Source organism: Maylandia zebra, linkage group LG18 (assembly GCF_041146795.1).
Source record: "Maylandia zebra isolate NMK-2024a linkage group LG18, Mzebra_GT3a, whole genome shotgun sequence".
Lineage (NCBI taxonomy): Eukaryota > Metazoa > Chordata > Actinopteri > Cichliformes > Cichlidae > Maylandia > Maylandia zebra.
The window spans coordinates 35,953,466-35,981,112 of NC_135184.1; the positions used below are offsets into that span (position 1 = coordinate 35,953,466).

Sequence of the window (27,647 nt, forward strand, 5' to 3'; positions counted from 1 at the left end):
GCAGAGCTGGTCGCGCTGCACAGCTGTGCAGGTGCTGTAACCGTGTCCGTGTGTCCACAGCCTGCTCCTGCCTGGACCACCTTCAGAGTCGGCCTTTACTGCGGAGTCTTCCTCGTCTTATTGGTCGTTGTGGTCATCACAGGTAAAACACAGTGACCTTTGTAACACTGAAGTGTCTCGTTTATACTTCCTGGAATCTGACTGTGTTTGTGGACAGGCCAGAAATATGTAAGTGTTATTCTGGTCGTCATGGGACGCGCGTGTCACAGGTGCTGTTTTAACCCAGACACTGGGCAAGTTTCAGACGGCTTTACAGTTTTTTCTGATTGCGTAAGCACATTTTTTGTAACTATTGGCTAATTTTGCAAAACTCTTCACACAAATAAGAAAACCTGTCACCCAATCATCAAAACATTGTAGTTCTCTTGCAAAAGCAAACACAGCTGGATTAACTCCTCACACCTTCGTAAAAATGGTGTTTCCGTATCAAACAGTACACACAAGCCATCATCTACTAAGCACACAATGCGCCAACTGCACACTGATGGTATGAATAAAAACACATCTGGCTTTTGCTTTCTCTGTGCACAAGGTAGGCTATGTCAGTTTGAGCTCATACTTCTGTCATAGATCCATAAGCATAGAGGGATCCAAACTTCAAGTACTGCTGTTTATTCAAACACATCAAAACAAACACAAGTGTTTATTTCCAAGTATAGGATTATTTGCAATCGCCATAATGACTATATGGGTTACTTGGTCTGCAGTGAACATGCTTCCTCTGCCCCAGCATCTGGTCATCTAGCAATTCTGTAAAGTAACAATTTCAGTATTTTTACATCAATGGTATTGGTGTGTTTCTCATTGGCATATGGCCGTGCTACAAATCTTTGTGCGAAGTGACTGTACTAACCGATTCTTATTTCAAGATGTCCTTATGATGCTTGCTACAGTGTAGCGGCTCGAGTTAGGCTGGACCCGTTGGCCAGCTACCCTCAGGGTCATTCCACGGTTGATCACATGGTCCACTATTGTAGCTCTGATGTCATCAGCAATTCTATTTCTTACTCTTCCTACCCTTCCTCTCCCCCTCCTCATCTTCCTCTCCCCCCTCCTCATCTTCCTCTCCCCCCTCCTCGTCTTCCTCTTGCTCCTCCTTGTCCTTGTCGTCCTCTTCATCCTACTTCTTCACCTCCACGTCCTCTTCCTCGGCCTCCTCTACTTCTCACTCTTCCTGCTCCCTCCATTGTACTCCGCACACACAGCTTACCTGTATTATAGTGCTTAGGCTGATTGCAAAGTGAACTAATTATCTAAAGAAGTTTTCACATGTGAAAGTGTGCCAGACAGTTGGCAAATTAGTGTTAATGATAGCCATACATGTGTATACTTTTGCTAGGAGTGTGTTGGAAATTTGGTAATTGAGTGTTGTGCAGTGAATTGTGCCTACAGTTGTGCAAAGTGTGTGTTACAAAATTGCAAACTGAGTGCAAAGCAGTTTTTGTGCTTTTAGTTTTGCAAACTCAGTGAGTGGTTTTGCTATAAGTCTGAATAGTTTTAGAGATTGTGCTACAGGAATCACAGTTAGGGTTTAAGCATTCAGAAAAAACTGTAATGCTTTGGCTCAGGGCTGTCACACTGTGGGCCACAAACAGCCCACGGACCAGTGACGCGCCCCCTACTGTCAGTGTGAAGACGTCACATATTGAACTGTTTTTCTACACGATAAAGAAAGAAACCTGTCAGCACGACTCTTTGGATTTAACTGACATACCCGTCCAGTTTTTGTCTCCTATAGTAGAAAGTCCAGAGTCCATTATTATTATTATTATTATTTCTATAACAATAATAATAATAATACTTTATTACGCCACAGGAAAAAGGAGACTTTTGTGAGAGAAGGGAGAAATAAATGATTCTGGAATATCAGCATCCTGGTGGGAGGTGAGAAAGATGGAGCAAGCGTGACAGCACTACAGCGGTCTGTAAAGTTAGTGTTACTACAGTCGTATTATTAAGGCATCAGGTGAGAATGAAGAGAGAGACTAAAGTATACACCACAGTAACTCACCAGTAATACATTTCTGTGAATGTGAGGAACAGTAGTGTGTAAAGTTGTGGAGGGAAAGACCAGTGTTGTTTATGCAGCACCCTAACAGGCGCCTCAGGGTGCTGCACATTGTAAGGTAGACCCCACAATGACACATGCAGAGAAAACCCAACAGTCATGTGACGAGTGACAGTGGAAGGAAACCTGCAGTAGGACCAGGCTCAGGCTCCTTCCTGCTGACATCAGAAACAAAGATTTCATGATTTCCACAGGAACAGGCAGGAGGTCGTAATTATGAGTGAGCAGCACACTTCCACCTCTGATAAGCATCTTAAATCTGCACAACAACGGGAGCAGAAGAAGGACGAGCAGAGAGATGATTGGCCTTTCTTTGTATTCACTTGTGTTGATTGTTTAGTTGTGTTTTGGGGGTTTTAGGGTGACTTGTAACAGTATCCACAGGAAACAAATGACTGACGTGCCGTCCCATCCTCCAGTAGAACCATCATGAATGTTGGTTTCCACTTGTTGTTGTGCAGATAAACAAAAGTCTGTTTGCAGACATGCTGCAGACTCCTCACATCAGGCACTTTGTTTTTGCTCTGTGCAGTTTTGCTCGGTATTGATGGTGCTGTCTCCTGATTGGTCTTTGTCATTAGTAGCTGTGGGGACAGATCGTTCTGATGTTTGGCCTATGGTCCGAATCTACAGAGGAGGCTTCCTGTTAATAGAATTCCTCTTCCTGTTAGGTATGGACACACAGACACTCTCACACTGTAGCTTATGTGCCAAGTTTGGAGTCGAGTTAGTCATCAACTCATATCAGAGACAGGAAGTTAAAAAAACAACTCTTTTGTCTTGTAGGCATCAACACTTACGGCTGGAGGCAAGCAGGCGTCAACCATGTGCTCATATTTGAACTGAACCCCAGAAACAACCTGTCCCATCAGCATCTGTTTGAGGTCAGAGGTCAGATTGAACCAAAGAAAGAAGTCGTGTTCTCATAGAGATGATTTAACGATCTGTGGGCCGTGGCCCCCTCCACGGGGAGAGGATGCTGACTGAGTCATTGTGTGTGCAGATTGCAGGTCTGCTGGGGGTGCTGTGGTGCGTAAGCCTGCTGTCCTGTCTCTTCAGCGACAAGATCCTGGTGCCGATGCAGGCCAACCCTCTGGCTCTCTATGGGCTCTTCTTCCTTTTCCTCATCAACCCCTTCAAGACCTGCTACTACAAGTCACGCTTCTGGCTGCTCAAACTTCTGGTAATGGCCCTGACCAGAGTCTTTACATCATACCTTTTGTGTGGTTAAGCTTTTATTCTGAAGAGGGCTCTTCCTGTGACGTCTTCCTCCGCAGTTTCGAGTGGTGACGGCTCCGTTTCACCGCGTTGGCTTTGCAGACTTCTGGCTGGCTGACCAGCTCAACTCTCTGGTGGTGGTGCTGATGGACCTGGAGTACATGATCTGTTTCTACAGCTTTGAGCTGGACTGGACCAAACACAACGGGCTCATCAGCAGAGGTGAGGCTCCGAGATGCTCGCTGCTCACGCGCACGTGTCGGAGCAAACCGGTGGCTAAATGTCGTCCTCTTCAGGTAACGATGTGTGCAACTCGTACTCGTATGGCGTTCGGGCGGTGATCAAGTGTCTTCCTGCGTGGTTCCGATTCGTCCAGTGTCTGCGCCGTTACCGTGACACCAAGCGGGCCTTCCCTCATCTGGTTAATGCTGGCAAATATTCCACCACCTTCTTCGCTGTTACCTTCTCCGCCCTCTACAGCACACACAAAGGTAGGCTAACAGATGCCGTGTTATAAGGCAATGCCATCCTGAGCTCATTCTCTCCTCTGTGTTGTTATTATGGGATGGAGCTCTAATGGCAGGCTGTAACTGGAGAACACTCTGATGTCCCGCCCACAGACGCAGGCTCGGAGGCCCAGATCTTCTTCTATCTGTATATTGGCTGTTTGGCGCTGAGCTCGTGTTACACTCTGGTCTGGGATCTGAAGATGGACTGGGGACTGTTTGACCGCAACGCGGGAGAGAACACCTTCCTGAGAGAGGAGATAGTCTATCCACACAAGGTATTACACCACACAAAGAAGCTGCAGCTCCTCCTGTGGCCACTTTACAAAAGTCGGTGTCCAAATGTCAGGACTTCAGGCTGAACTAAGCAGGCTTGCTGCTGCTAACCCTGTCATCCACAAATCAACAGCAGCACGTGTTGTTATGTAGTCACACAGCATGAATGTGAAGCGCGTGCTCTGTTGTGCGTCCTCCTGCAGGCCTATTACTACAGCGCCATAGTAGAGGACGTGCTGTTACGCTTCGGATGGATCTTAACGGTCACCGTCACCACGCTCGTCACGTTTGACGGCATCTCTGACATCTTTGCTACAGTCCTGGCCCCGCTGGAGGTCTTTCGGTACACAGAGTCTTTTTTCTTTATTCATCCCTTTGGTTTTTCTCATAGTTCATTCCTAACTTTGTGTATCTGCAGGGCCTAGATCAGGAAGTGATAAAGTAACAGAAACTCAGTAACGGGTTAATGTGTGATCCTTGTAGGCGCTTTGTGTGGAACTTCTTCCGCTTGGAGAACGAACATCTGAACAACTGTGGTGAATTCAGAGCCGTCAGAGACATCAGCGTGGCTCCGCTCAACGCCGACGACCAGACCCTCCTGGAGCAGATGATGGACCAGGAGGATGGCGTGAGAAACCGACAGGGCAAGAAGAGCTGGAAGAGGAGCTACAGTATGAGCCTGCGCAGGCCACGCCTGGCCTCGCAGTAAGTCTTTTCCCCGTCTGTCTGTCCTGCTGAGTGCAGGCGTGGGCCCCTCAGTCACGGCAGAGGAGACGCATGTTTCATCAGCGTGCACAGAAGGCCGTCGACCCCACGTAGAACAATGTAGCTTCATGCAAAACAGAGAAACTGCAACGTCATTTATTATAGATACAGTCAGCGCAGTGATCTGTGGGGGGGTTAGCTCGTGGTCCTGCAAAGGTTAGCTATCTCAGGTAGTTGTTTACTTGCATAGCAATCTGTTTCATGGTAAAACCACAGCCTGATAACCTGTGAAGACCTCTGGTTATTATGTTCACACGTAAACCGCTGACTCAGAAAACAGATGATTGGATGTTTAGAGGTAAAATCTTGTGTTTGTCTCAGGTTTAAAGCATTCAGTCATTCTGTGATTGCAGAGGAACATCACAGACACATGTGGCGGCGCCGCCACATGTGTCTGTGGCAGCTAAAGTGAGAACTGAGTGACGCTGGTGATCCACGGGCCTCCTGCAGCCTGATTGTATAGACAGTATGTTTGATGCCACCTAATTTACACAGTGTCACCATTTAACAGTGTAGATCCCAGTGCATACATATCCAGTATAAACATATTACACAAGGAAGATGTGAAAGCAGTGTTGAAGCCACACGACACACGGCTGCGTGTTCAAAGGGCCGTGGCTCCGACACGCGTGTCGCAGCCACGGCTGTGCGAACACGCCTGAGACAGACGACATTAGCTCAGTGATCAGTCGTGGACTTGAGTTCCCACTTTAAGAGCTTCCTTCCTGTTTCTCCTTTTAGGTCCAAGACTCGTGACACCAAGGTTCTGATAGAGGACACGGATGATGACTCCTGACATCAGGCCACGCCCCTCGCCTGGGTCCAGAATTTATTCAAAGGAGGAAACTCCACCTCCTAACTGAGGATTTACCCAGAGAGTGGGCGTTGAGCTCCCAACCAGGGATGAGTTTGAAGCTCGTACCTACGTCATCTTGTTTTTCTCTGCTTGGGTTCAGGACTGCTCGGACGGATGAACTCTGACCTCTTAAACAAACAACCCAGCTACGTGTCCAACCTGCTGTCAACACTCCCCGATGGTGGGCTTATCACTTAAACTCTACTTTACCCAGGCAGCCTCCCAGAGGTGGATTCTTAAACTACACCCACTCCTCCACCGCTGCTCGGGCTCTTCTCGAAGCCTCAGCATAGCACGAGTGAAACACCAGTGACATTTTCCATTTCCCAGTGCCGTCTCAGTGCCACACCACTCCCATACAGGGAGAGGCCAACAGTTTAAGCCTGTTGCTGTCCTTTGGCCATCAGCATCCCCCGCTCCCAGCATCCTGGAAACGACTGGGCAGAGGCCTGTAGTAGGTTATGTAGTAGCTGCAGAAATTAGGAACCACCCTGTACTTTGCCCCTCGGAAGGAAAGCAAAAACACCACAGGGGTTAAAACGAGTCCTCCTCAGCAGACGGTGCTGATGGACATCTGGTAACTGTGGCGTCCCCGTGCTGTTCAGCTTGATCACTCAGTCATCACAGAGCTGCCTACCTGCACCTTACATGCTTTAGAAACATGCACTTTGTAGGAGCGTGAGATGGAGGCCCATCATGTCTCGACACACGGACGGTGATTTTAGTGTTTCATCGTTGGTGGACGTGCAACGCTCAGCCATTATTCACTATAAGGAGACAGAAACGTGGCTTTTTCTTTGTACCTGTTGTTGTAAATGTACCACGGACCAAAGTTCAGTGTGTGTGGAAATATTTAGTGAGTGCCACACAGGAAACACACTGTGTAGTGCTGCCGGCTGTTCAGCTGTGGAGAACGACCATCATCCTGTCGTAGTTCCCACTCACCCGCCCCGGGAAATGGTTTGAATGTACATCACATTATCCGTATAGGTGTAGATCTGCCACCTCGTCGGGTTTGAACAAACTTGTGTTGTCTCCTGAAATCGTGATTTGAAAACCTGAAGACTGTTTGAGTAGAAACAGTTGGTTTGTGCAACATGTCGTCTTTGGGCTGGTTCACTGAAATATGAGGGTGGAGACGAAGGCAGAGGTCACCTGTCTGTCATCAGTGTCTGTCTGTCAGCAGGTGGTGTACTGAAACCTGCTTGGCTACGTGTATGCTAACTTGACAGCAAGAAATGCTGCTCTGAAACAAAGTGTGTGCAGCATGAAGCTGTGAGTCTTAAGAAGGAACAGTCTTAGTTGTTGCCTTTTTGACCTTCCTGCAGCAGGGGAGCGATTCCTGGTTTGTGCGCCATCATCAACAGGTCGCACACATCGGTCTGTTTTCACTGCTCGTTTCTGCCTGATGATGTTTCTTAGAGACGGGACAACACTGGAGGAAAGGCTTTCCTAAACGTTGCTCTTCACGTTCCAAAAGTCGTCAGCTCCCTTTTGCTTCGTGCTTGGATGAGATCGCGTCTGACGACAGCTTCGACAAAGTGTTGCTGTCTGTGCTTTCATGAGGCGGCAGTTCGTTTTATGTACTTAGTTTTAATGTTGTGTGCATGCATTTGGAAGTCCTGGCGTGTGATGGCCTAAGACTTGTGTGCACTTTTTTACTTTTCTCTGCGGAGCCTCGTTGTGATGTTTCTGTTCTGCTGTATTTGCCTCCGTACAGACTGAGGCTCTTTCAATCCTCACAATGCATCCAAATACATGTTTGCGTCTTAATGTTTTACATTTGGGAAGTTCTGATTTGGATCCTCAGTTTATTTCTCAGCTGAAATAAGAAGCACGTTAGCGTTAGGCTATCGTCGGATAACAACATTCCCATAGTTTCTGTTTTTTCCTTATTATTGAGCTAAAATAAAGACAAATAGATTCCATAGTATATAAAAGTTTGTACGTCTGATGCTAATTATCATTTATGATCACCATCACACGCTGTCTGAGATTTGTCCACCACATTAAACATGATTCCACTTCCAGTCACCAGATTAAAAAACAGAGCGTGCTCCCTGATTGGTCGGTGAGTGCTTCCTGTTAGCTGTCATGTTGCTACGTGACTTCCCTGTGATTGCCAGGGTTGCTCGCAGTTTGCCTGGAATATGCTGACTTAGCAGTTTTCTAATTACCTCCGAGCTGTGGGAAGTGTGTCCCGTCTGGAATTGGAGAACTTTTTCCTTCAAAGTAAAAGCTGCGCCTCAACACATTTAAGGTGCAGCTATTACTCTGAAGGTGAACGTTGTGTTTCCAGTCGCACTTTTCACATTATCAGTTCTGCAGGGGGCGTGGCCAACAGGTGTGTGCAGACACGTCAGCATCTTCCATGCAAACTGCAGACTAACAAGCACTACATACCTGTGACCAGGTTCACCAACCAGCTGCTGGTGACCTGATGGTCACCTGACCCGACCGTGCCGTGAGGCTGACGGGCTGTCACCACATGGTCACTTTTTATGAAATGAAACAGTAAAAATGATCTGCAGAGACCATGGCTGTGCTAGCTGTTAGCTTGTGACAGGAGGTGTAATGCTTCAGCCCGACTGACTGATTTTACTGCATCACTTTTAAAATGCCTCCGTGTAGCTGACAGTCCAGGATTGGACCAGGATATGATGCTTCTGTTTCCCAACTACAACATGGAGCTCTGGCAGGTTTGAGTATGTAACAGTGTTCATACTGGCTCTATAAATGTGGAGTCAAACCGACCTGACGGTGCGTTTCCCTACATCCTGTGTCTGCTTTCAGTTTCAGCGAGCGCTCCGGGAGCTCGTCTGCTCATTCCTCACGCACACATTCGTGCACTCTAACATTCCCACAGCGACCCTTTGAAAACCTCGTTTCCTGATACGTTTCCAAGCATTTGCCGACTGTAGCTCGAGCTCAGGGTTCATGTCCGTCACAGACACACTGAGCGTGACAGGGTCGTCCTCGGGTAACCATCAGAGAGCAGCACATGTTCGTCCGACACAGTCGCTCCACCCAAAGACGAGTCAGTCCCGTGTTCGTACTGTTACTTTGTAGCTCCTCAGGTTTCACATTGACACACAGATTAAAATACAGTGAAGCCATCGATGCATGAACAGTGTGTTTCACATTGGCAGGAGAGTGGGAGACGCAATGTGATGAAGATTTTGTACTCAGGATATTGTGAGCACACTTGCACCTTAACATGCTAACTCACGAGCAGCTGCGGAGCCCCGACTGCGCGCAGCCCCCCATCACCCCGCGTGCCCTTTCCGTCTGTTTGCCTCCTGTTGTGCATCCAAGTCCAGGACCAAATAACATGTTGTGATGCAGAAAGTCTAAGTTGGGCTTCTTTTCATGTATTTACATTGAATGCATCAGTTGCTTCATGATTTCAGCTGCAGGCTGACTTGGCTGTAGCTTTATTTTACACTCCGTTTTTATAAGCCTGTGAGACTTTAAAAATGTTTGATGTTATGACAGACAGGTGACGCCCTCCACCCTGATGAAGCTGCCCGGCAGTAGAGTGTAGGCCTGGGCCACACTTCACTATGATGTTGGGATTGTCAGAAGCGTGCCACCAAAAGCCAAATCGAATGTTTGATCTAGTTTGTGATTTTCCCCTTTTTTTGTTCACATATTTTAATCCATGTTGAAATTTAAATGTTAATTTTGGTCAAAATGTTTTGGATGACATTATACATTTGATATGTTTCACGGTTCAAATAAAACGTTGTATAGAGACCTGTGTTAATATTTCATACCTCACCAAGTGGGAGAGTCGATAGCCTAGAACGGTGGAATCTGCTGTTTTGGAGAATGTCTGAACCCTCGGTGATTTCCCAACATTTCACACTGGACAGCTGACTCTGAACAACATGTCAGTAAAAGGAGATCAAAGGTCAAAGACTTGAGATTCTGTTGGTTTTCTCCTGGGCAGGAAAATGAGGTTAGCTGGTCACTCTGTCAGGTATTTTCCATCATCTTGGCCAAGAGCTATGTTGTGTTAGGTGTGTTCTTTGACCATATACTGTACATAACAGAAGCATGTAACCTCTACAGTTAGTGAAGCATCACTTCCCCATTCACCCATTTCCTTATCCTCTTGTCCCACCTGGGGGAGGTCCATAACTGGGCTAAAGGTCATTAGCTTAGCAGCCAGATGTCACATGGACCGAGGGGTGATGCACACTCAGACAGTAGTGACTTATAAGTCACACAGTAAGACATGCCTGGATTTATCTTCCTCCTGGATTCTAATGGAGACCGTGATGAAAAAATGAATCTCGTTTTGTATTCGTCAGTGTGTGAAACTAGCCACTGGGACCATGAACTCATCAGGAAAATGTTTACTGTGGATGTAGCTACAGTGATGTCACCCTTTGAGCCAGGAGTTTCTCACTTTTCCTGGGCCATTGGTTTGCAAAAAACCTGAGGCGGGGCTGGGGGGTTCTGATTGTCATCAGCCAATGATAACACACTTTGAAACGTAGTATGACCAAGATTTGCAAACTAAATTTTTTTTTTTTTTATTACATTTGACCCAAAAGCAGTGAATGAGATCATAAACTGGGTATGAAGGTGTGTGCAGAGGTGGAGACCACCACTTTCCCAGCTCTGGGAGGCTTTTTGCAACCACAGCTATCGCCATCTGGTGGCCTAAAATAGAATGCAAGTTTTTAAGCACTTCTGCTTTAGCTTAATTTTTCTGACACAGATGCCATGCCCAGGTTTTATCTGTCTAATCCCCCTGTGCTGCCAGCGAAGGATCGAGGTTTGTGTGTTTCAGGTCACACTGTATGTCATCTGGACCCAGCATTAGACCAGCACAGAGGATTCTGTCAAGAGCAACACTTTCAACAGAATTGATTGTGATTGGATGCTAAGTTGTAATACTCCTTGAATGAAACGCATGAAGATTTCTGTAGAGGAAGCAGCACGGCTCGTCACTCCCAGGTGTCTTTTTAGCTGCAGTAACAGGTAAACAGGGTTTTTATGAATGAACTTTTGCAAACTCATTTTCCTGCAGCAGCTGAGTTTTCTCTGAGGCATTTATTCTTCAAGCAGCGGGATCTTATTTTTCTCAAAGCCTTTCAACAGTTTGGTAACACTCCAGTCTGCGTGGAACCCTTACTGGCCGGTTCTGTTAGATCCATTATCATCCTCCAAGAATCTCCACACCAATGGGTCCGCAGCATGGAACATTGCACAGGACAAAGATCGAGGGACATGATTTGTTTTACACATTTGAATGTATTTTTACACCAAAAACGTGCATTTTTTGGTGTGATTGGTTAAAATGTGGAGTGATCTGAGACACTAACCTTCTAAATGTGGCACATGAAGAAGGTTGGCTCGAACTATCTTGGAGACCATATGGATGAAATAAGATTTACACAGGAATAAAGCCCTAATCATCCCCAACTACCAAAACAAGTGTGGGTTTTTGTTTGTTTTTTTACAACTGTAAACACTTTTAATTTGCATTGTGACCCAGAACCATTTGGTTTTACATTATATATGGATGAACATACTCATTAGAAGCATTGTATAATCAAAGACTGATCTGTGAGTGTTGTCTTGTATGTACAGTAGTAGCGTAATGCTACAGGGGCACCTGGTTCACCAACTCCTGTTACACGTTTTTCAGTAAAATGAGCTAAAGCTGTAACTTGTTTCTGACTGCAGATCTTTTTCTTCCTCACATTTCAGTCTCCTTCACCCCTGAGCCTTCCTGGCTGAAACAGAACCACCACACGGCCACAGACCAAATCTAAGTTTAGATTGTGTCGGCAGGTTAAGATACAGCGAGTTACAGTAATCCAGCTGAGATGTAACCAGGCATTGATGTTAGTTTAAGTTATTTTTAGAAATGAGCTACAATGGTTGCAAAGATTTCTGATTTGATTTCTAAAGGCACTATCAACATGAAATTTTCACCACATGTCAGTAACAATCCATCCAATCCACACATGCAAAGAAATCAAACCATAGATATCCATAAATTATGTGCAATAACGAGAAATGACACAGGGAACAAGTATTGAACATCCATCCATCTTCCGCTTATCTGGGACCGGGTCACGGGGCCAGCAGCCTAAGCAGAGAAGCCCAGACCTCCCTCTCCCCAGATCAAATGTCCCGTCGCAATGGGCCAGACAGCCCATACTCCCGCAGCACCTCCCACAGGACACCCCGAGGGACACGGTCGAATGCCTTCTCCAAGTCCACAAACACATGTAGACTGGTTGGGCAAACTCCCATGCACCCTCAAGCATCCTCGAGAGGATAAAGAGCTGGTCCAGTGTTCCACGACCAGGACGAAAACCGCATTGTTCCTTCTGTATCTGAGGTTCGACTAGCGGACGAACTCTCCTTTCCAGCACTCTGGCACAAACTTTCCCAGGGAGGCTGAGGTGTGTGATCCCCCTGTAGTTGGAACACCCACTCGGTCACCTTTCTTAAAGATGGGAACCACCACCCCGGTCTGCCAATCCAGAGGTACTGCCCCTGAGCTGCACACAACATTGTAGAGGCGTGCCAACAAGCCTGATAAGACTCCTTCTTCAGCCTGGTGACTCCCTCACCTCTGGTGTCCACCATTTGGTTCAGGGATTACCACCATGACAGGCACCAACCACCTTGCAGCCGCAGCTCAGTGCAGCGGCTTCAGCAATGGAGATGCTGAATATGGTCCATTCGGACTCAATGTCCGTCTCCCTGTTGTTGAATCTCTGCCGGAGGTGTGCGTTGAAGATCTCATGGACTGGGGCCTCTGCCAGGCGTTTCCAGTGCACCCTCATTACACGTTTAGGCGCCAGGTCTTTCCAGCATCCTCCACCGCCACCTGATCCAACTCACCACCAGGTGGTGATCAGTTGACAGCTCAGCCCCTCTCTTTACCCGAGTGTCCAGAACATATGGCCGCAGGTCCGGTGATACGATTACAAAATCGATCATCGACCTACGGCCTAGAGCGTCCTGGTTTCATGTGCACTTATGGACACTCTTATGTTCGAACAAGGTGTTTGTTATGGCCAAACTGTTGTTTGCACAGAAGTCCAATAACAAAACACAGCTTGGGGTCAGATCTGAGAGGCCTTTCCTCCCAATCACGCCCCTCCAGTTCTCACTGTCATTGCCCACATGAGCACTGAAGTCTCACAGTTGGACAACAGAGTCCCCAGGTGGAGCACCTTCCAGCACCTTGCCCAGGGACTCCAAGAAGTCTGGGTACTCTGAGGTGCCACTCGGCGCATAAGCGCAAATGACAGTAAGAACCCGTTCCCCAACCCGAGCACTGAGGTGAGCCCGACGTTTTCTAGCCGGTACCTCTCAACCTCAAGCACTAACTCAGGCTCCTTCCCCAAAAGTGAGGTGAAATTTCATGTCCCAGTTGCTAGTCTTGGTAGCCGGGGTTTGGTCTGCCAGGGTCTCTGTTCCTGGCTGCTGCTCGGCACACAATGCACCCAACCACTATAGCGCCTCCTGGGGGTGGTGGGCCTGCAGGAGACCCATGTCCCCTTTTTCGGGCTATTCCTCCATGGACTAAGGTCCGGCCCCCAGACGCTTGCCCTCGGGGACTCTCCCCAGGCCTGTCTCATGGGCGGGGCCCCGGTAACCCTACCCTGGGCAGGGTGAACTGTTCCCTTGGTGTCCTACTCATAGGGGTCTTCTGAATCGCTCTTTGTCTGGTCCCTCACTAGGACCAATTTGCCATGGGAGACCCTGACGGGGCAGAAGCCCCCAGACGACATAGCCCTGGGATCCCTGGAACACACAAACCCCTCCACCACAATAAGGTAGCGATTCATGGAGGGAATGAACATGTTTACTGAAATGGATTCAATACGTCGTACAAAAGCGTTTGTTGGCTTCAATACGCCTGCTGTATGCAGAAACTAGTCACAGTGACAGGTGTGATTTTACCCGTGCTGCCACACAGTCCAGAAGGTTCCGGGTCATTCTAGCAGCTTTGGTTTGTCTCTCTGAAACTAACCGAGTTTGTTGGCTGTGTTTGGCATCACTGTCCCCTCGTTTCATCTTCATCATCCTGGTAGGTGGCAGCAGGTTTTTATCAAGACTCTCAGGACATTTTTCCACTCATCCTTTAATTATCTGAATCACAGTGCTGTATGCTGAAAAACAGCCCCACGTCACGATGTTCCCACCTGTTGGTTTGGTGTTTTTGGGGTGATGTGCACTGCTTTTCACCTCCAAACATGGGGTGTATTCTGGCATCCAAAGAGTTCAGTTTTGGTCTCATGTGACCAGACTCTACTCTCCCAGTGTTTCACAGGCTTGTCTAAATGTTGTTAAGCAAACTTTAAATGTACTTGCCTGTGATTTGGGATTTTCATGTGTGGATTGGATGGGTTGTTACTGACACGTGGTGAAAATTTCACATCAATAGCACCTTTGGAAATAGATTTGCTTCGAAAGTTGGTGACTTGTTCAAAACTCATTTTACCTGCTGTATTGATAGTTCATATTACAGGATTTATAAAGAACAATAAAGAACTGAGCACTGAGAAACTCCATGTCAACTGGACAGTGGATGAAGTGCAAATGCCCCCGACAGTTTCAGGCTGTAATGATATGTCCACCCGATACTTAGACACCCAGGGTAAAAACACATGGGCAGCCATAGCAAAGCTAAAGGAGATGATCAAAATAGCTCCATCACTCAATATCATGAGTGTGTTCTTTTCTAATGTGGGGGAAAGATAATGACAGAATGAGAAATACTTTTGATATAGCAGTCAAAATTATTATGAAATACTACTACCAATGATTACAGTAATAGTAGTAATAATAACTACAAGCTGTTCCCCTGTATTTAGTTTAATCAGTGACCCTGCCAGAGCTAGCTAGCACGTCTAAACAAATAAAGATAGTGGTCAAAGACAAACCTCCAAACTACTGAATATGAATTCAATAAGGTGTATATACAGATATATAGGTTTAAATAAGTTCCAGAGCTTTGTTAGAAATGCCATGTTTGTTATTAGGAAAGTAAAGACACTTTGCTTTATGCGTCATTTTCTGTAAATACATTTATATATGAACAACATCTGAGTAAATGAGTGAAAAAATAAATCTTCAGTAACATTAAAATGATCTTTTGTTCTTTCAGTTCACTCTGTTCCATGTTTCATGTGTTTATGTTCATTTTAATCTTTTATTTTGATCACATTCTCTCTACTTTTATTTACTGGTTGTTTCACAGAGTACTACTATTGTAGTTCTGCCCATCTAGGATACACAGAGGCTTTAGGGTGGTTCAAATTACAAATGCGCTCCTGCCCCCTGCAGTAAATGCTTTTAACCAGCAGGGGGAGGTGTTGTCATTTTCTCCCAAAACAAGAACGCTCAGAGAAACGTCACTATTGGTGTTTTACTGATGTGGTTACAGATTTACAGATTTCGGATAAAGCGGATGAAGATGGATGGATGGATGGTTACAGATTTCAATGGTTTGACCCATATGAACCCACACCCTGTTAAAGTTTCAACATTAACTCTACCATAGTTTTCCTGACAGTCTGGGCTCTCATGGGTCAAAGGTGTTTTTCAGCCCTGAAAGGGTCATATGGCCGGCTGAAGATTGATAAATGCTGGCAAGACCGCATAAAGTGAAAAGAGCCAAATTTGGGCCCAGCCCTAGAGTTTAAAGGTAAAATGATGCACAGCTTCATCAACATATTAGCTGAGGTTACTAAGAATCAGCTGATTGTCAGGGTTGCCACAGGCTGACGGTCTGTACAGGCTGGATCCCGACATTCACCTGGAATAAGGCCTGAATCGGTAGAATGAGTTGAAGTAACTGCATGGATGGATGGCAGACACTTACTTTTCATGGAGTGGGCTTTTTGAGTGTCCTGAAGACAGCTCAGTGACACCTGGACTTAACCCATAATGGCAGCTTTCTCTGTTTTCGTCACAGCCACTGGATAAATGACAGGCTCTAAAAAAGCGTATTGATATTTGAATATTCATAATATGAATCAAAATGTGGGATGAGTGGACAAAGGATTAAACAACTGTGCAGTCTCCAATACAAACCCAGGTCAGCAGTCACAGGGAGTTGCAACTGTTGAGAGATTTAAATGATATCCACAGTATTGATACTAGCGCTGGCATTGGTATTGGATCTATACTATGATCGATCCTTTGTTTGTAGCCTCTAAGTTGAGTATGTAGCGCACCGATTAATGTTAAATTCATTGGTGTTTATGCACTGTGAGAAATGGCTGAACCTGTGCTGTCGCATCTATGTTATCTATAAGCCTCAAACACATTTAAACACACAGCTCCAAAAACCCAAAACATGAATGAAAAGTGTGTTTTCTTATTGCTGTACCAATCCCAGCGTTTAGTTTGCAGATTCTTCCCAACCTCTCTCCGCTGCACGTGAAAGGTCAAAGTATCGGTATCGGTGTCACAGCCAGTGTTGCCAACGTAGCGACTTTGTCGCTATATTTAGCGAATTTTCAGACCCCTTAGCGACTTTTTTTTTTTTTAAACTCGTGAAAGCTCGTATCGCTTTTACTCTCAACAAGCAGCGGGTGCTGTAACGCAGTCAGTTCTTTTACTCTCAACAAGCAGCGGGTGCTGTAACGCAGTCAGTTCTTTTACTCTCAACAAGCAGCGGGTGCTGTAACGCAGTCAGTTCTTTTACTCTCAACAAGCAGCGGGTGCTGTAACGCAGTCAGTTCTTTTACTCTTATGCTGTTTTGTGGATCACAAGGTTTAAAACTACTTATAAACACACACACAAAGTAACTCCACCAGAGCGCCTATTTCGGGTCACTTGCCGGTCCAAGCCCGGGTAAAGGAGCAGGGTTGGAATTGTGACATTAAAAAAAACAATAATTGCTAAAATAAATTTAATTTGTAGTTCTAAATAAACTCTAACTGCATTTAGGACGTTTTTACTCACTTTATGTCTCTTCCACGATGTTATTTCTCTCTCCAACAACGTAGGTCACAATTACATTAGCATGACCGATTATGCAAATTAGGCGATGACGTCATTTAGCGACTCTTAGGACAGCCAATAGCGAGTTTCCTGAGAATCTCAGGTTGGCTGAAGATCTCACCTACATGGAGAGACAGTGCAGAAATAAACTGTGGCCCGTGACGAGGGAAAGAAGACCAAATGGATTGGTCCTGTGTAAGACACAGCGCATAAATAAGAGGTTATTAAAAGATCAGCAAGATGACTGAAATACTTTAAGTTCACTCTGTAAGTTACGTAACATTAACAGGTATTTCAACTACCTCAGGCTCCCAATGTTACTGTTCAATATTTAATCATTTGAGGCACTTGTATATTGTATCTTTTGTTTGTTTTGTTTTGCTTGAAATACCTCAGGTTCATTAGGTAATATGTTTACAACCAATAATATCCTCTTTAAATCTTCTATAAAACTTTCATACCTCCAAGTTAGTTGTACCAATACTTGGCAAACATTATTATGGTTATGTTTGGACTTGCTTATGTTTTACAGTGTGAGTAGTTAAACATCCTACTTTCTTGGTGTATAAATGTTAATTTGCTGAAAGTATTTGGGTCACTTCAATGGGGAAAAACGAAATCGAGTCTGAAGACTTTTACTTAGGTACTCAACATTTAGTTTTCCTGTTTGAGAGTATCTTCTTTAGGTGTTTATACCTTAGCACCTTATAAATTTCTAGTTAATTTTACAGACATCCAGTTCACTTTATTCATTCCCTTCTTCTCTTATGACAGACTTACATTTCAGTTCCTTAAAAATACTATCCCTTAATGTTAGAGGTATTCGCGACAGTACCAAAAGAAAGTCAATTTTCATTTTCTGTAGACGAAAAAATGCTGATTTGATTTTTCTACAAGAAACTCATTCGAGTGATAATGATGTAAAATTCTGGAAAGCACAGTGGGGTGATCAGTGTTATTTTTGCCACGCCTCTCAACATTCGGCAGGCGTAGCCATTCTCCTTAACAACTTTAAAGGTAATATTATTGAATCGTTGTCTTCAGATGAAGGCAGATGGATTATTCTGGTTTTCAAATTGGACAACACCTTCTTTATAGTCTGTAATTTATACAGTCATAATAACACAACTCAGGCCAAATCTATGTGCATACAATTATCTGAGAAACTTGATTTTTTAAAATCAAAATATAAGGGAGCCCACATGATTCTTGGAGGAGATTATAATGATGCTCCAGACGATCTTATAGATAGAGTACCAATAAGAACATCTCAACACTCAAAATTTAAAAGCACTGCATTTTTCTGTGAACAACTTGCAGTTATAGATGTATGGAGATTCTTCAACTCTGATACAAAAGAGTTTACCTGGAGCAATGCAAATAGATCTCTACAATCCAGAATTGATTTGTGGTTAATATCTTCTTCGTGTTTACATTTTGTTTCAGAATCTTCTCATGATTTTGCTCCATTAACTGATCACAAATTCATCACAATTCTCTTAGTTGGCAATAAACAAAGTCAAAGTAAACTACGTGGTTTTTGGAAGCTAAATAATAATTTATTGAATGATGATACATTTTGTAGTATAGTGGAAAAAACGGCAGAACAGATATTCGGGGGTTTACCAATATGAATCACACACTAAAATGGGAATTTTTCAAATTCAAGGTAAGGAAAGCGGCAATAAGGCGAAGCAAAGAAATTAAAAAAAGAAATGACACTAAAGAAATCAGTATTATGAATGAATTAAACATATTAATGACGAAAGATGCTCTATCAGATGATGAAGAAATTAAATTGAAAAGCCTAAAGGAAGAAATAGATAATGCATATATTAATATGGCTAAAGGGGCTTTTATAAGGTCCAAAGCAAAATGGCTAGAACTAGGTGAAAGAAATTCTAGTTACTTTTTTGCTCTTGAGAAACGAAACCAAAGAAGAAACAATATATCTGCTCTTAAGATTGATAATAACATAACCACTAATTATTTAGATATCTCAAAACATGTTGGTTCATTCTACAAAGATATATACAAATCAAATTGTAATATCAATGATTGTGATAGATTTATCGAGTCAGTTAAAAACTTTGCACCAACTATCTCAGAAAACTTTAAAACTAATTGTGAACGTCCCATAACAAAATCAGAAATTTCAGAGGCAATTCGATCAATGAAAAAGGGCAAATCTCCAGGCAATGATGGTTTGTCAGTGGAATTTTATTTACAGTTCTGGGATATCATTGTTGATCCTTTATTAGAATTGTTTAAGGAATGCCTTTATGGAAAAGAAATGTCCACAAGCATGAAACAGGGTATTATAACTTTAATTCCTAAACCTGATAAAGATCTTTTATAGAAAATTGGAGACCTATCACGCTTTTGAACATAGATTATAAGATTATCTCATTGGTCTATGCCAAAAGATTAAAGAAAAATCTGGATGAGATCATAGCTGAAACGCAAACCGGATTTATGACCAACCGCCATATCAGTTCAAACATAAGGCTTATTTTTGACCTATTAGACTACTCTGACAATATAGATGATGATTCCCTTATTGTGTTTCTTGATTTTTATAAAGCTTTCGATACAGTAGAACATTATTTCTTATTTAAAGCACTCAAAACCTTTGGTTTTGGTCCAAACTTTGTGTCAACTATCGAAATGTTTTATACAAATGTTGACAGTTGTGTTATACTATATCCAAATACTACTAAGATTTCCAGTCATGAGATCTGTTCACCAGGGTTGCCCAATTTCACCCTTTTTATTTTTGATTGTGGCTGAACTACTTTCATTACACATTTTAAATAGCCCAGTCATTAAAGGTTTATCTATTTTTGGTAAAGAAATCAGACTGACTCAACTAGCAGATGACACCGTTTTATCCTTAAAAAACAAAGATCAGATTGAAAATGCTGTTTCATTAATAAATGATTTCTCAATTGCCTCTGGATTAAAACTAAATAAATCTAAATGTGAAATTTTATGTTTGTACCAATCAAATGTCAAATCCTTATACAATATTCCTGTCAAAGACTGTGTTAGATACCTTGGTATTCATGTCTGTAAGAATGACACAGAGCGTCAACAACTCAACTTTTCTCCCAGGATGGAAAAACTAAAACTATACTGAACTGATGGCTCCAGAGAGACCTATCAATTTTTGGTAGAATCCTTTTGACTAAAGCTGAAGGTGTTTCCAGATTTGTGTATCCAGCCCTTTCCCTTAATGTGTTTGATTCCACATGTAAAAATGTTAATAACTTATTTGTTAACTTTGTATGGAAGAATAAGCACCATCATCTAAAAAAATCATTGCTTTGTGGACCTAAAGACAAAGGTGGTTTTGGCCTTCTGGACTTCATGGACCTGAACTATACATTTAAGGTGAAATGGCTAAAAGAATGCTTAAAATCTCCTGGATCATTATGGCATTTCATTCCACATAACATTTTTAGAAATGTTGGAGGTTTACACTTCCTGTTGTCTTGTAGTTACAGTATATCAAAGTTACCAGTTAAAATGTCTGCATTTTATCAACAGGCATTGTTGGCTTGGAAATTATGTTATTCACATAACTTTTCTCCACATAGATCTATTATCTGGAATAACGAATGTATTACTAAGAGGAACAAATCACTATTTGCAGAATTGGATTGATAAAAATATAATCTATTTAAAAGACTTATTTGACTCTGAAGGCCAGCTACTTAGTTACAATGACTTTATTACAGAAAAAGCATTCCCTATCAAATTTAAAGATTTTAGCTCTGTAGTAAAGTCCGTTCCCAGCGGACTGATTGATTTAATGAAAGGCTACAAAAACAGAACACACCGCATGCATCCGTTAACACTCTTTATATAAATGGTATTGATTTCTTAAGCAAGAAATGCACCAATAAACATATTAGAGAATGTTTGTATAATGCGAAGAAAATAACTCCAAGAGGGAAGTTTTTTTGGAATGCTATTTTTGATAATATCACCTGGGATAAAGCGTGGCTTGTTCCTTTTAGATTTTGCATTACAAACAAAGTTAGAGAATTACATTTGAAGATATTACGTAACATATATCCATCCAACATGTACATTTCAAGATTCTGTGACATTGATAGAAAATGTACCTTTTGTAAAACTGAACTTGAAAGTGTTACTCATTTGTTTTATGGCTGTTCATATAGTGCTACATTTTGGAGAGAGCTTGAAAATTATATACTGTGCAAGACAACACACGAAATCAAAATTGAAGGGAAGAACATTATCACTTATTTTGAAACTAAAGAAAAAAAATGTGCCATTGTCAATCTTTATATCTTATTAGGGAAATTCCACATACATAAATGTAAATTTCAAAACTCAACCCCATCATTTAATTGTTTTTTGATTGAAATTGAATATTACTTAAACTCTCTTAAATTAACTTCCAATAAAAAAGGTTTATCATTGATTGAAATTCATTCAGAAATGTTTAACAAATGAGCTGTCACCCCCCCCCCCCCCCCCCCCCCCCCCTTTTTTTATCCTTTATTTATTCATCCTTCTTATTTCATCGTACTGTATATTGTTACCTTTACTTGCCTTGTATGTCTACTGTTCAGGCTGAACTGGAATGACTGGCTGTTCACTTTGTAATTTCAATAAAGTTTGAAAAGAAAAGAGAAAAAAAAGAAAAAAATAGCGAGTTTCCTTACTGAGGAGTTGGCAACACTGGCCACTGCTCCTGTAGGTCTTGTGTTGGGATCGATTCCAACATCAGTATCGCGATGAGCAAACACTCAAAGTCCAGCTGCTCGTCACAGCTGTCTCCTCCTCCTGTCTTTGGCTGAAGGCTGCCTCCAGCAGTCAAATGTAAGCGGACCTGAGGGCAGCATGAACGGACCTCAGCTCAGCGAACTGCCGGACGACTCGGAGCAGCTCAGGCCGTACGTCAGCCGCCTGAGGCGGGGTGCGCTGCGGGCCGGCGAGCTGTCCGCTGTCGGGAGCTTATCCAGCGGCTTTCTCCTCAGGTTTCTGCGGGCCAGAGACTTCAACACGGAGCTCTCCCTCAAGGTAAGAGCCGTCACTGAGAGTCAGGGGAAACATGCTGAAGTTTAGGAGAGTCCAGGAGAGCTCACAGAAACCACACCGTGAGGAAGACGTTTGGTCGTGCTGACCATCATCATCATTCACCCACGTTGAGCTGAGCAGTTCAGTCCTGAGCTGGGCTCGTGGGGAGGCTCACGGTTGTTTCCAAAATCACTTAATGTGGAGTGTTGGCACTGTTCTTACCAAACTGCATGTAGGTTAACACATGGATTAAAATAATATGCAGCCTTGTTCTGTGCTATCCAATGGTAAAGCTAAAGCCTCACACGTGATTGAGTTTGCTCCTGTTTTGCAGGTGTTGGTCCACACAAGCTCGGTTGCTGTGATCTTGAACAGCTCATTTTCTGCTGGGTTGGTTCAAATGATCATTTTGTTCCTGCTTTGACAACATGAGCATTTTTGTTTGTCTCTCTGTCACCTGACTGTCTGCGCTGCACTCGCCTTATTATTCTCTTCGTGTCTGACCGCAGTGTGTTTGCATCACAGCAGACGTGCTCCTGCGTGGGCTCTGAGGTGTCCTCTTTGGCTTTCAACGATTGCTCCCTGAACAAATGTAAGAAGGTCTGCTGGTTTCAAAGTTGCTGCAGAGCTGTGGTCACGTTGTTCTTCATGAGCACGTTAAATGAATCAGTGCAGTTTAAAAACAGCGTTTACTTTGCTCCACAGGATAGTTGAGTAATTTCAGGCATGTGGGTCAAAGCTCTGCCGTTCAGTCGATCTGACTTTTATCACATAAACACTTCTTTGAATTTGCCTTTGTTTCAGATAAACAGCCGGGTCATAAATGTCTTATTTACTGTTTGTACATTGGTGCAAGGCTATCAGTGCTGACTCACAGCAAGGAGGTCATGGTCGTCTGAGCCTAACGATCGGCTCTGGCTTCTCTGTGCAAAGTTTGCACGTCCCTGTGCGGTCTTCCTCCCAGTTCCATGCACTTCAGGTTTATTAGCGATCCTAAAATGACTGTGGGTGTTGATAGCTGTCAGTCTGTGACAGACTGCCAACCTAGTTCCACCTTTACTTATGGTAACTGCAAAAGACTCCATCACACTGGTAATCTGGCTGTTGGCTGTGCTCTGCCCTGCAAGCTCACAGCCAACACTGAATGCAGCAGTCTTCATTTTGTTGTGTTGTGTGGTTGTTTTTGTTGCATGCAGTGATGAAGTATTAACCTTTTAACTACGTGTTTGAACCATGTTCATAGAGTCCTAGGAACTCCCTAATGTCCCCGGGGTGGAGTGGTGGTTCGATCCCTGGACAAGATATTAACCCAGAGTTGCTCTCCATGCATCCATCAGACTATGAATGTGTGTGGATAGAGAGCACTTACATGGGAAAGTGCTTGTGTGAAAAGGTGTGACTGTGTGAGGGAAGTATAAGAATGAGTCCCTCTGTAATGTGTCCTGTACAGCTCTTGCTCAACTACCAGCGGTGGCGAAGGGAAAGTCCTGAGATCAGCAGCTGTCTGTCTCCTTCCTCGGTGCTCGGCCTCCTCAACACGTCGTACCACGCTGTGCTCCCGCAGCGAGACTGCACAGGCAGCAGGGTGCTCATCTACAGGATTGGTCAGTATGCTTGGGTGTGGATGGATTATTGAAAGGGCCTCCTAGGAGCAGCCCCAACGACATCAACACGAGCTACGATAAGCAGGCAAAGCCTCCCTGGTCTGTTTCCTCAGTGATTTAACAGCTTTTAAAAGAAGCTGATCTGAAATTGTTATCTAGTTTTATAGGGTTACACAAATAAAACTAAGATGCTGTTTAATGCTGGTCATTCTCTTTGAGTCGACATTAAACTCATTCAGTCCTGTCACCATAGGACAGGAGCTCTGCTCCATCAGTACGGCCACAGATGAAATCCCCCTCATGTCTGTCACCACTGACCTACTCTCAAACTTGTTTCTCAACATTTTAAACATACTGACAGTAAAGGCAGCCTGCTGGGATGGTACGGAGATGAACTCTTCCTCTTTCAAACATGCAAAAGCTTCAAATAATCAAATGTCCTTCACACACAATTCTAAAGAGGAACAATACAAAAAGGAAACGTGACTGAATGTGCAGAGTAGAAGTTGACGAGCGTTTCAACGGTGCTACGATAACGAGCAGAGACATACGCTGAAACTTCTACTGTGCACGTGTCAGTCCAAAAACGGTTTATTGGCTCTCATTTATTAGCGAGGACTGTCTCGTTTTATTGTATCGTCTCTGACCGCGATGGCTGCACAGTTCCAGGACTGCACAGCACAATTTCAGGGTTTTAGTTGATTTTAAGCTAGATTTTAATGGCAAACATTGGTGTGTTTTGAAAAGTGGCTTTGCTAGTTCATGATGTATAAATGACACCGATTCAGAGATTAGCATATTAACTGTGCTCCACAGGATGATGCTGTGGTCCTTCTTCTGAAATATGTTTTATTCGTGTAGAGTAATGTCTGCTTGTTTGCAGGGCAGTGGAACCCGAAAGACTGGTCAGCCTTCCAGGTATTCAGAGTCAGCCTGATGACATCCGAGATCATCTCAAGGGAGAACGAGACACAAAGGCAGGGTGTGAAGGCCATATTTGACCTCGCGGGGTGGAGTTTGAGTCATGCCCTGCAGATTAACCCTTCGCTTGCCAGAAAGATTTCATCTGTGCTTTCGGTAGGACTGAGATCGAGCTGTGCAGATGACGACCTATCGTTTGTTCTTTAACAACAGAACATGTGTGTTATTATGAATATGTTTACCAGTGTAACAAAACTCTGCACCACACTGAACCGGATGCGTTTTCCTTTCCTTCTATGACCAGAAGTCTTGCAGGCTGTCATGTTAATAATAATTCAGTGTTCTGGCCTGTTGGGACTGAATGAGCTATTAAATATTAATAGTTTTGTTAACACAAGATTTTGTATTCTTTCAAAATTGTTACAAAAGCCTTTAAATGGCCTGGTACATGCCACGCCCCCTTTAGTTTCAGCCCAGCTTGTGCAGGTATCGTTGCCATGGAGAGTGGGCCAGCTGCCTCAGCCAGCTGCTACATTGTATCGAGTTTACAGCTCATCAGCACATGTTGCTGTCATATCTGTAGCTTTACTGGACATGTGGATGCCTAAAAAACCTTCCTCAGCAATATCTGAGAGACAGAACAATCCATTAAAGACCTGACACGGTGCCTGAGAGATGGATCTGGACCATCTACTGTTTGCTGAAGCCTCAGCACAACTGGTCCCAGTGAAAGTGTGGCAGTCAACAAGCCATCCTCGAGGAAGAGAAAACGCTGACATGCCAAATTACACAAGAACTGATATGAAAATCAGGAGCAACAGTCCTTATGGAGATGAATCCACATGTGAAGTGTTTGGACCAAACAGAGGAGATACTGAGTAAAACACGGTGGAGGGTCTGTCAGGGTTTGGGATGGTGTTGGGCATCCTGTCAAAACTGATGGAATTGTGAATCTGGACAGCTACTGTCAGATGTTGGAGTTCCACCTGGAAAGCGTCTGATTTGCAACCTTTTCAGCATGATGATGATACCAAGCAAGCCTTCCTGGGTAGAAACACACAATGGAACATGACCGTCCTGGACTGGCCTCCCCAGAACCCAGACCACAATGACTGAGGTAGAGTGGGAGAGAGTGGAGATTTAGAATTCAAGGAGCCTGTAGAGTTATTCCTGAAGACTGCTAATTACAAGAAAGCTGCCCGAGAGTTCGTGTTGAAAATTCAAGGTGGTCATGCCAACTTTGACTTTCCAGCTTGTTAGAATTGAGCAAACTCTGTTTTTGCCTGATATGTGCGTGTGTGCAGATCTTTGAGGAAACGACTGCACCTATTTCTCCTTTTCCTTTCAAAATGGAAAAAAGGTGACTCAAGACAGTTTTTTTGTTTGTTTTTACAGCGACCCTTTTCTATAGAAATGTCCTTAAAAAGCTTAAACTGAAGGCCAAATGCTTGTTAGAGACTTCCTGTGAAAGGTAGCATCTTATAGCTCCTAAAACTGCTTATTTGTAACTCAGTCGTAACCTTGCCCCTAAGGGACCGGCTGGAAGTTCAGAGGTAGAACTTTGATGTGCAGAGTTTTCTGTATTTTTATATTTTTAAGTTTTCAACTTGTTAAATATGCTTTGATGCTTGTTTATGTGTATGTTCAGGACTCTTTCCCACTGAAGGTCAGAGGAATCCACCTGGTCAATGAACCGATGTTCTTCCGTCCGGTCTTTGCTATGCTTCGTCCCTTCTTGCCTGATAAAATCAAGCAGAGGGTCAGTACCCGCGCTACCTCACGTACTGGTTATACTGAAGATGACAGATAACAACTGTGGATTTGAAACATCCTTTCACCCTCTTTGTTGTAGATCCATATGCACGGTTCTGATTTCCAAGATTCTTTAAGTGGCTTCTTCTCATCACACGTTCTGCCTCCAGAATATGGAGGGCATGGGCCTGGAATAACACAAGTGTGTCAAGGCTGGACCAATCACCTGCTTCAATCAGAGAACCTCCTGCAGCAGATTGCTGCCCACCCAACGGGTGACATCACAATGACCCCTGATGACTGTTTGATCACAGAGGAAGGCGGGACTCTGTGAAAGATGATGATTGGACGTTTGGGTGGCTGACTCGCGTATACGTGGCGGGTTTGTGCACATGTCTACGGTCTCTGCAGTGCTTGTTGTGGAAGTTGGCTGAAGTGAGAGAGCTGAAAACGAGATCCTTAATGGCCGTGCTGTTTCATGTTTACGCCACAGCCGACCAATCTGGAATTTTTAAGAACAATAACAATGCTGATATTATTATGTCATGATTTTAAAATCATATTTTGATCGATCTGCTGCTTTTGTTTCTGTTATCATTTTTTATTTGTTACATTACTCACATCATGTTATAAGTAGTTATTTATTTATTTAGCCTCTGCCCAACTCAGCTATAATCAGCTGATTGTTGTTTCCCAGACAGTTTTAAACCTTCCCTCTGGCACCAGGAACAAATCACCACCGAGCTGACATGGGCCCAATCACTGAGGCTTTATAGTGAATGCTTATGGTTTTTTAGGAGCTTGATGTAAGTATCTGGGAATAGTGCTGTGTTGTAATTTCATCGTCATATTAATGCTGCTCCGGGACCATCACTGTAAACGATGAGTCACGCTGATGTTTAGTCAAAGGATCCTGCAATAAAAAGCTCTACTCTTAGTGTTGTGGAAGGTGTAAAAGTAGGGCAACAAAATCTGTGTCAGTCACACTGCATACATGGGATCAACCGGTCCGAGGCCCAACCCCCGGGCCTCGTACCGGTACCGGTCCGTGAGTCGTTTGGTACCGGGCCGCGAGAGTTGAGGCTCAGGTGTGAAATGTCTGGTTTTCAGGGTCTTTATCGGTTTTCAGCGTTATTTTGGTATCGTTTTGATCGTTTACTCAGTTTTCCTGGGTCTTTTCACCTGTGTTATGAATAAATCTTATTTTTTTTCGGTACCGGTACTGGTTTTATTTTGTTGTATTTATCCGCGACACCTTAAAGGCCGGTCCGTGAAAATATTGTCGGGCATAAACCGTCCGTGGCACAACAAAGGTTGGGGACCGCTGATGTAGACGGCTTTGGTCTCGGTGCTTTATAACAAAGGCACATTAACTCGCTCATCTAGATTCTAGTAAGATTTAAAGAAAGCTGCCAGCTCGGCCTTGCTGAACATCCCCAACATGTTCATGTCATTTGTTACCTTTTGGATAACTTCATATGTCAGGTATTAATGGCTCTCAGCTATACGAGTGTGCAAAGGTTTCAGGCAGCTGTAAACAAAGAACTTTACTGGCCCCAAATGTATTCTGCAGAAG

At 43.8% G+C, this 27,647-nt stretch overlaps 2 protein-coding genes across 4 annotated transcripts in view; both read left to right on the forward strand.

The window, feature by feature from the left end:
• LOC101474762 (xenotropic and polytropic retrovirus receptor 1 homolog) overlaps positions 1–11,432 on the forward strand; it is a 45,467-nt gene extending 34,035 nt beyond the window's left edge. The window contains exons 7-17 of one of the 3 annotated variants that reach the window (XR_013094205.1): positions 61–142; positions 2,710–2,799; positions 2,915–3,012; positions 3,132–3,311; positions 3,406–3,568; positions 3,643–3,837; positions 3,967–4,130; positions 4,332–4,471; positions 4,612–4,833; positions 5,635–10,741; positions 10,862–11,432. Coding sequence is in view for 2 of the 3 variants with exons in the window: in XM_076876842.1 (XP_076732957.1) it covers positions 61–142; positions 2,710–2,799; positions 2,915–3,012; positions 3,132–3,311; positions 3,406–3,568; positions 3,643–3,837; positions 3,967–4,130; positions 4,332–4,471; positions 4,612–4,833; positions 5,635–5,689 (1,389 nt within the window). In the remaining variant the exon portion in view is untranslated. Of the gene's footprint in view, positions 1–60; positions 143–2,709; positions 2,800–2,914; positions 3,013–3,131; positions 3,312–3,405; positions 3,569–3,642; positions 3,838–3,966; positions 4,131–4,331; positions 4,472–4,611; positions 4,834–5,634 lie in introns of all 3 variants that reach the window. The other 2 variants (XM_076876842.1, XM_076876843.1) reach the window with 2 other exon arrangements.
• A 10,098-nt stretch (positions 11,433–21,530) lies between these two features.
• Positions 21,531–27,008, forward strand: ttpa (tocopherol (alpha) transfer protein). The gene is made up of 5 exons (XM_024801262.2): positions 21,531–21,797; positions 23,245–23,398; positions 24,282–24,475; positions 25,968–26,078; positions 26,172–27,008. The coding sequence occupies exons 1-5, from the start codon at positions 21,618–21,620 to the stop codon at positions 26,403–26,405; spliced, it is 873 nt and encodes a 290-aa protein (XP_024657030.1). The 5' UTR covers positions 21,531–21,617; the 3' UTR covers positions 26,406–27,008.
• Positions 27,009–27,647: the final 639 nt, after the last annotated feature.

Coding starts and splice junctions, on each gene's coding strand:
- ttpa (XM_024801262.2), top strand. CDS start 21,618: ATGAACGGACCTCAGCTCAGCGAACTGCCGGACGACTCGGAGCAGCTC. Junction 23,399..24,281: donor GGTGCTCATCTACAGGATTG/GTCAGTATGCTT, acceptor GCTTGTTTGCAG/GGCAGTGGAACCCGAAAGAC. Junction 24,476..25,967: donor AGATTTCATCTGTGCTTTCG/GTAGGACTGAGA, acceptor GTGTATGTTCAG/GACTCTTTCCCACTGAAGGT.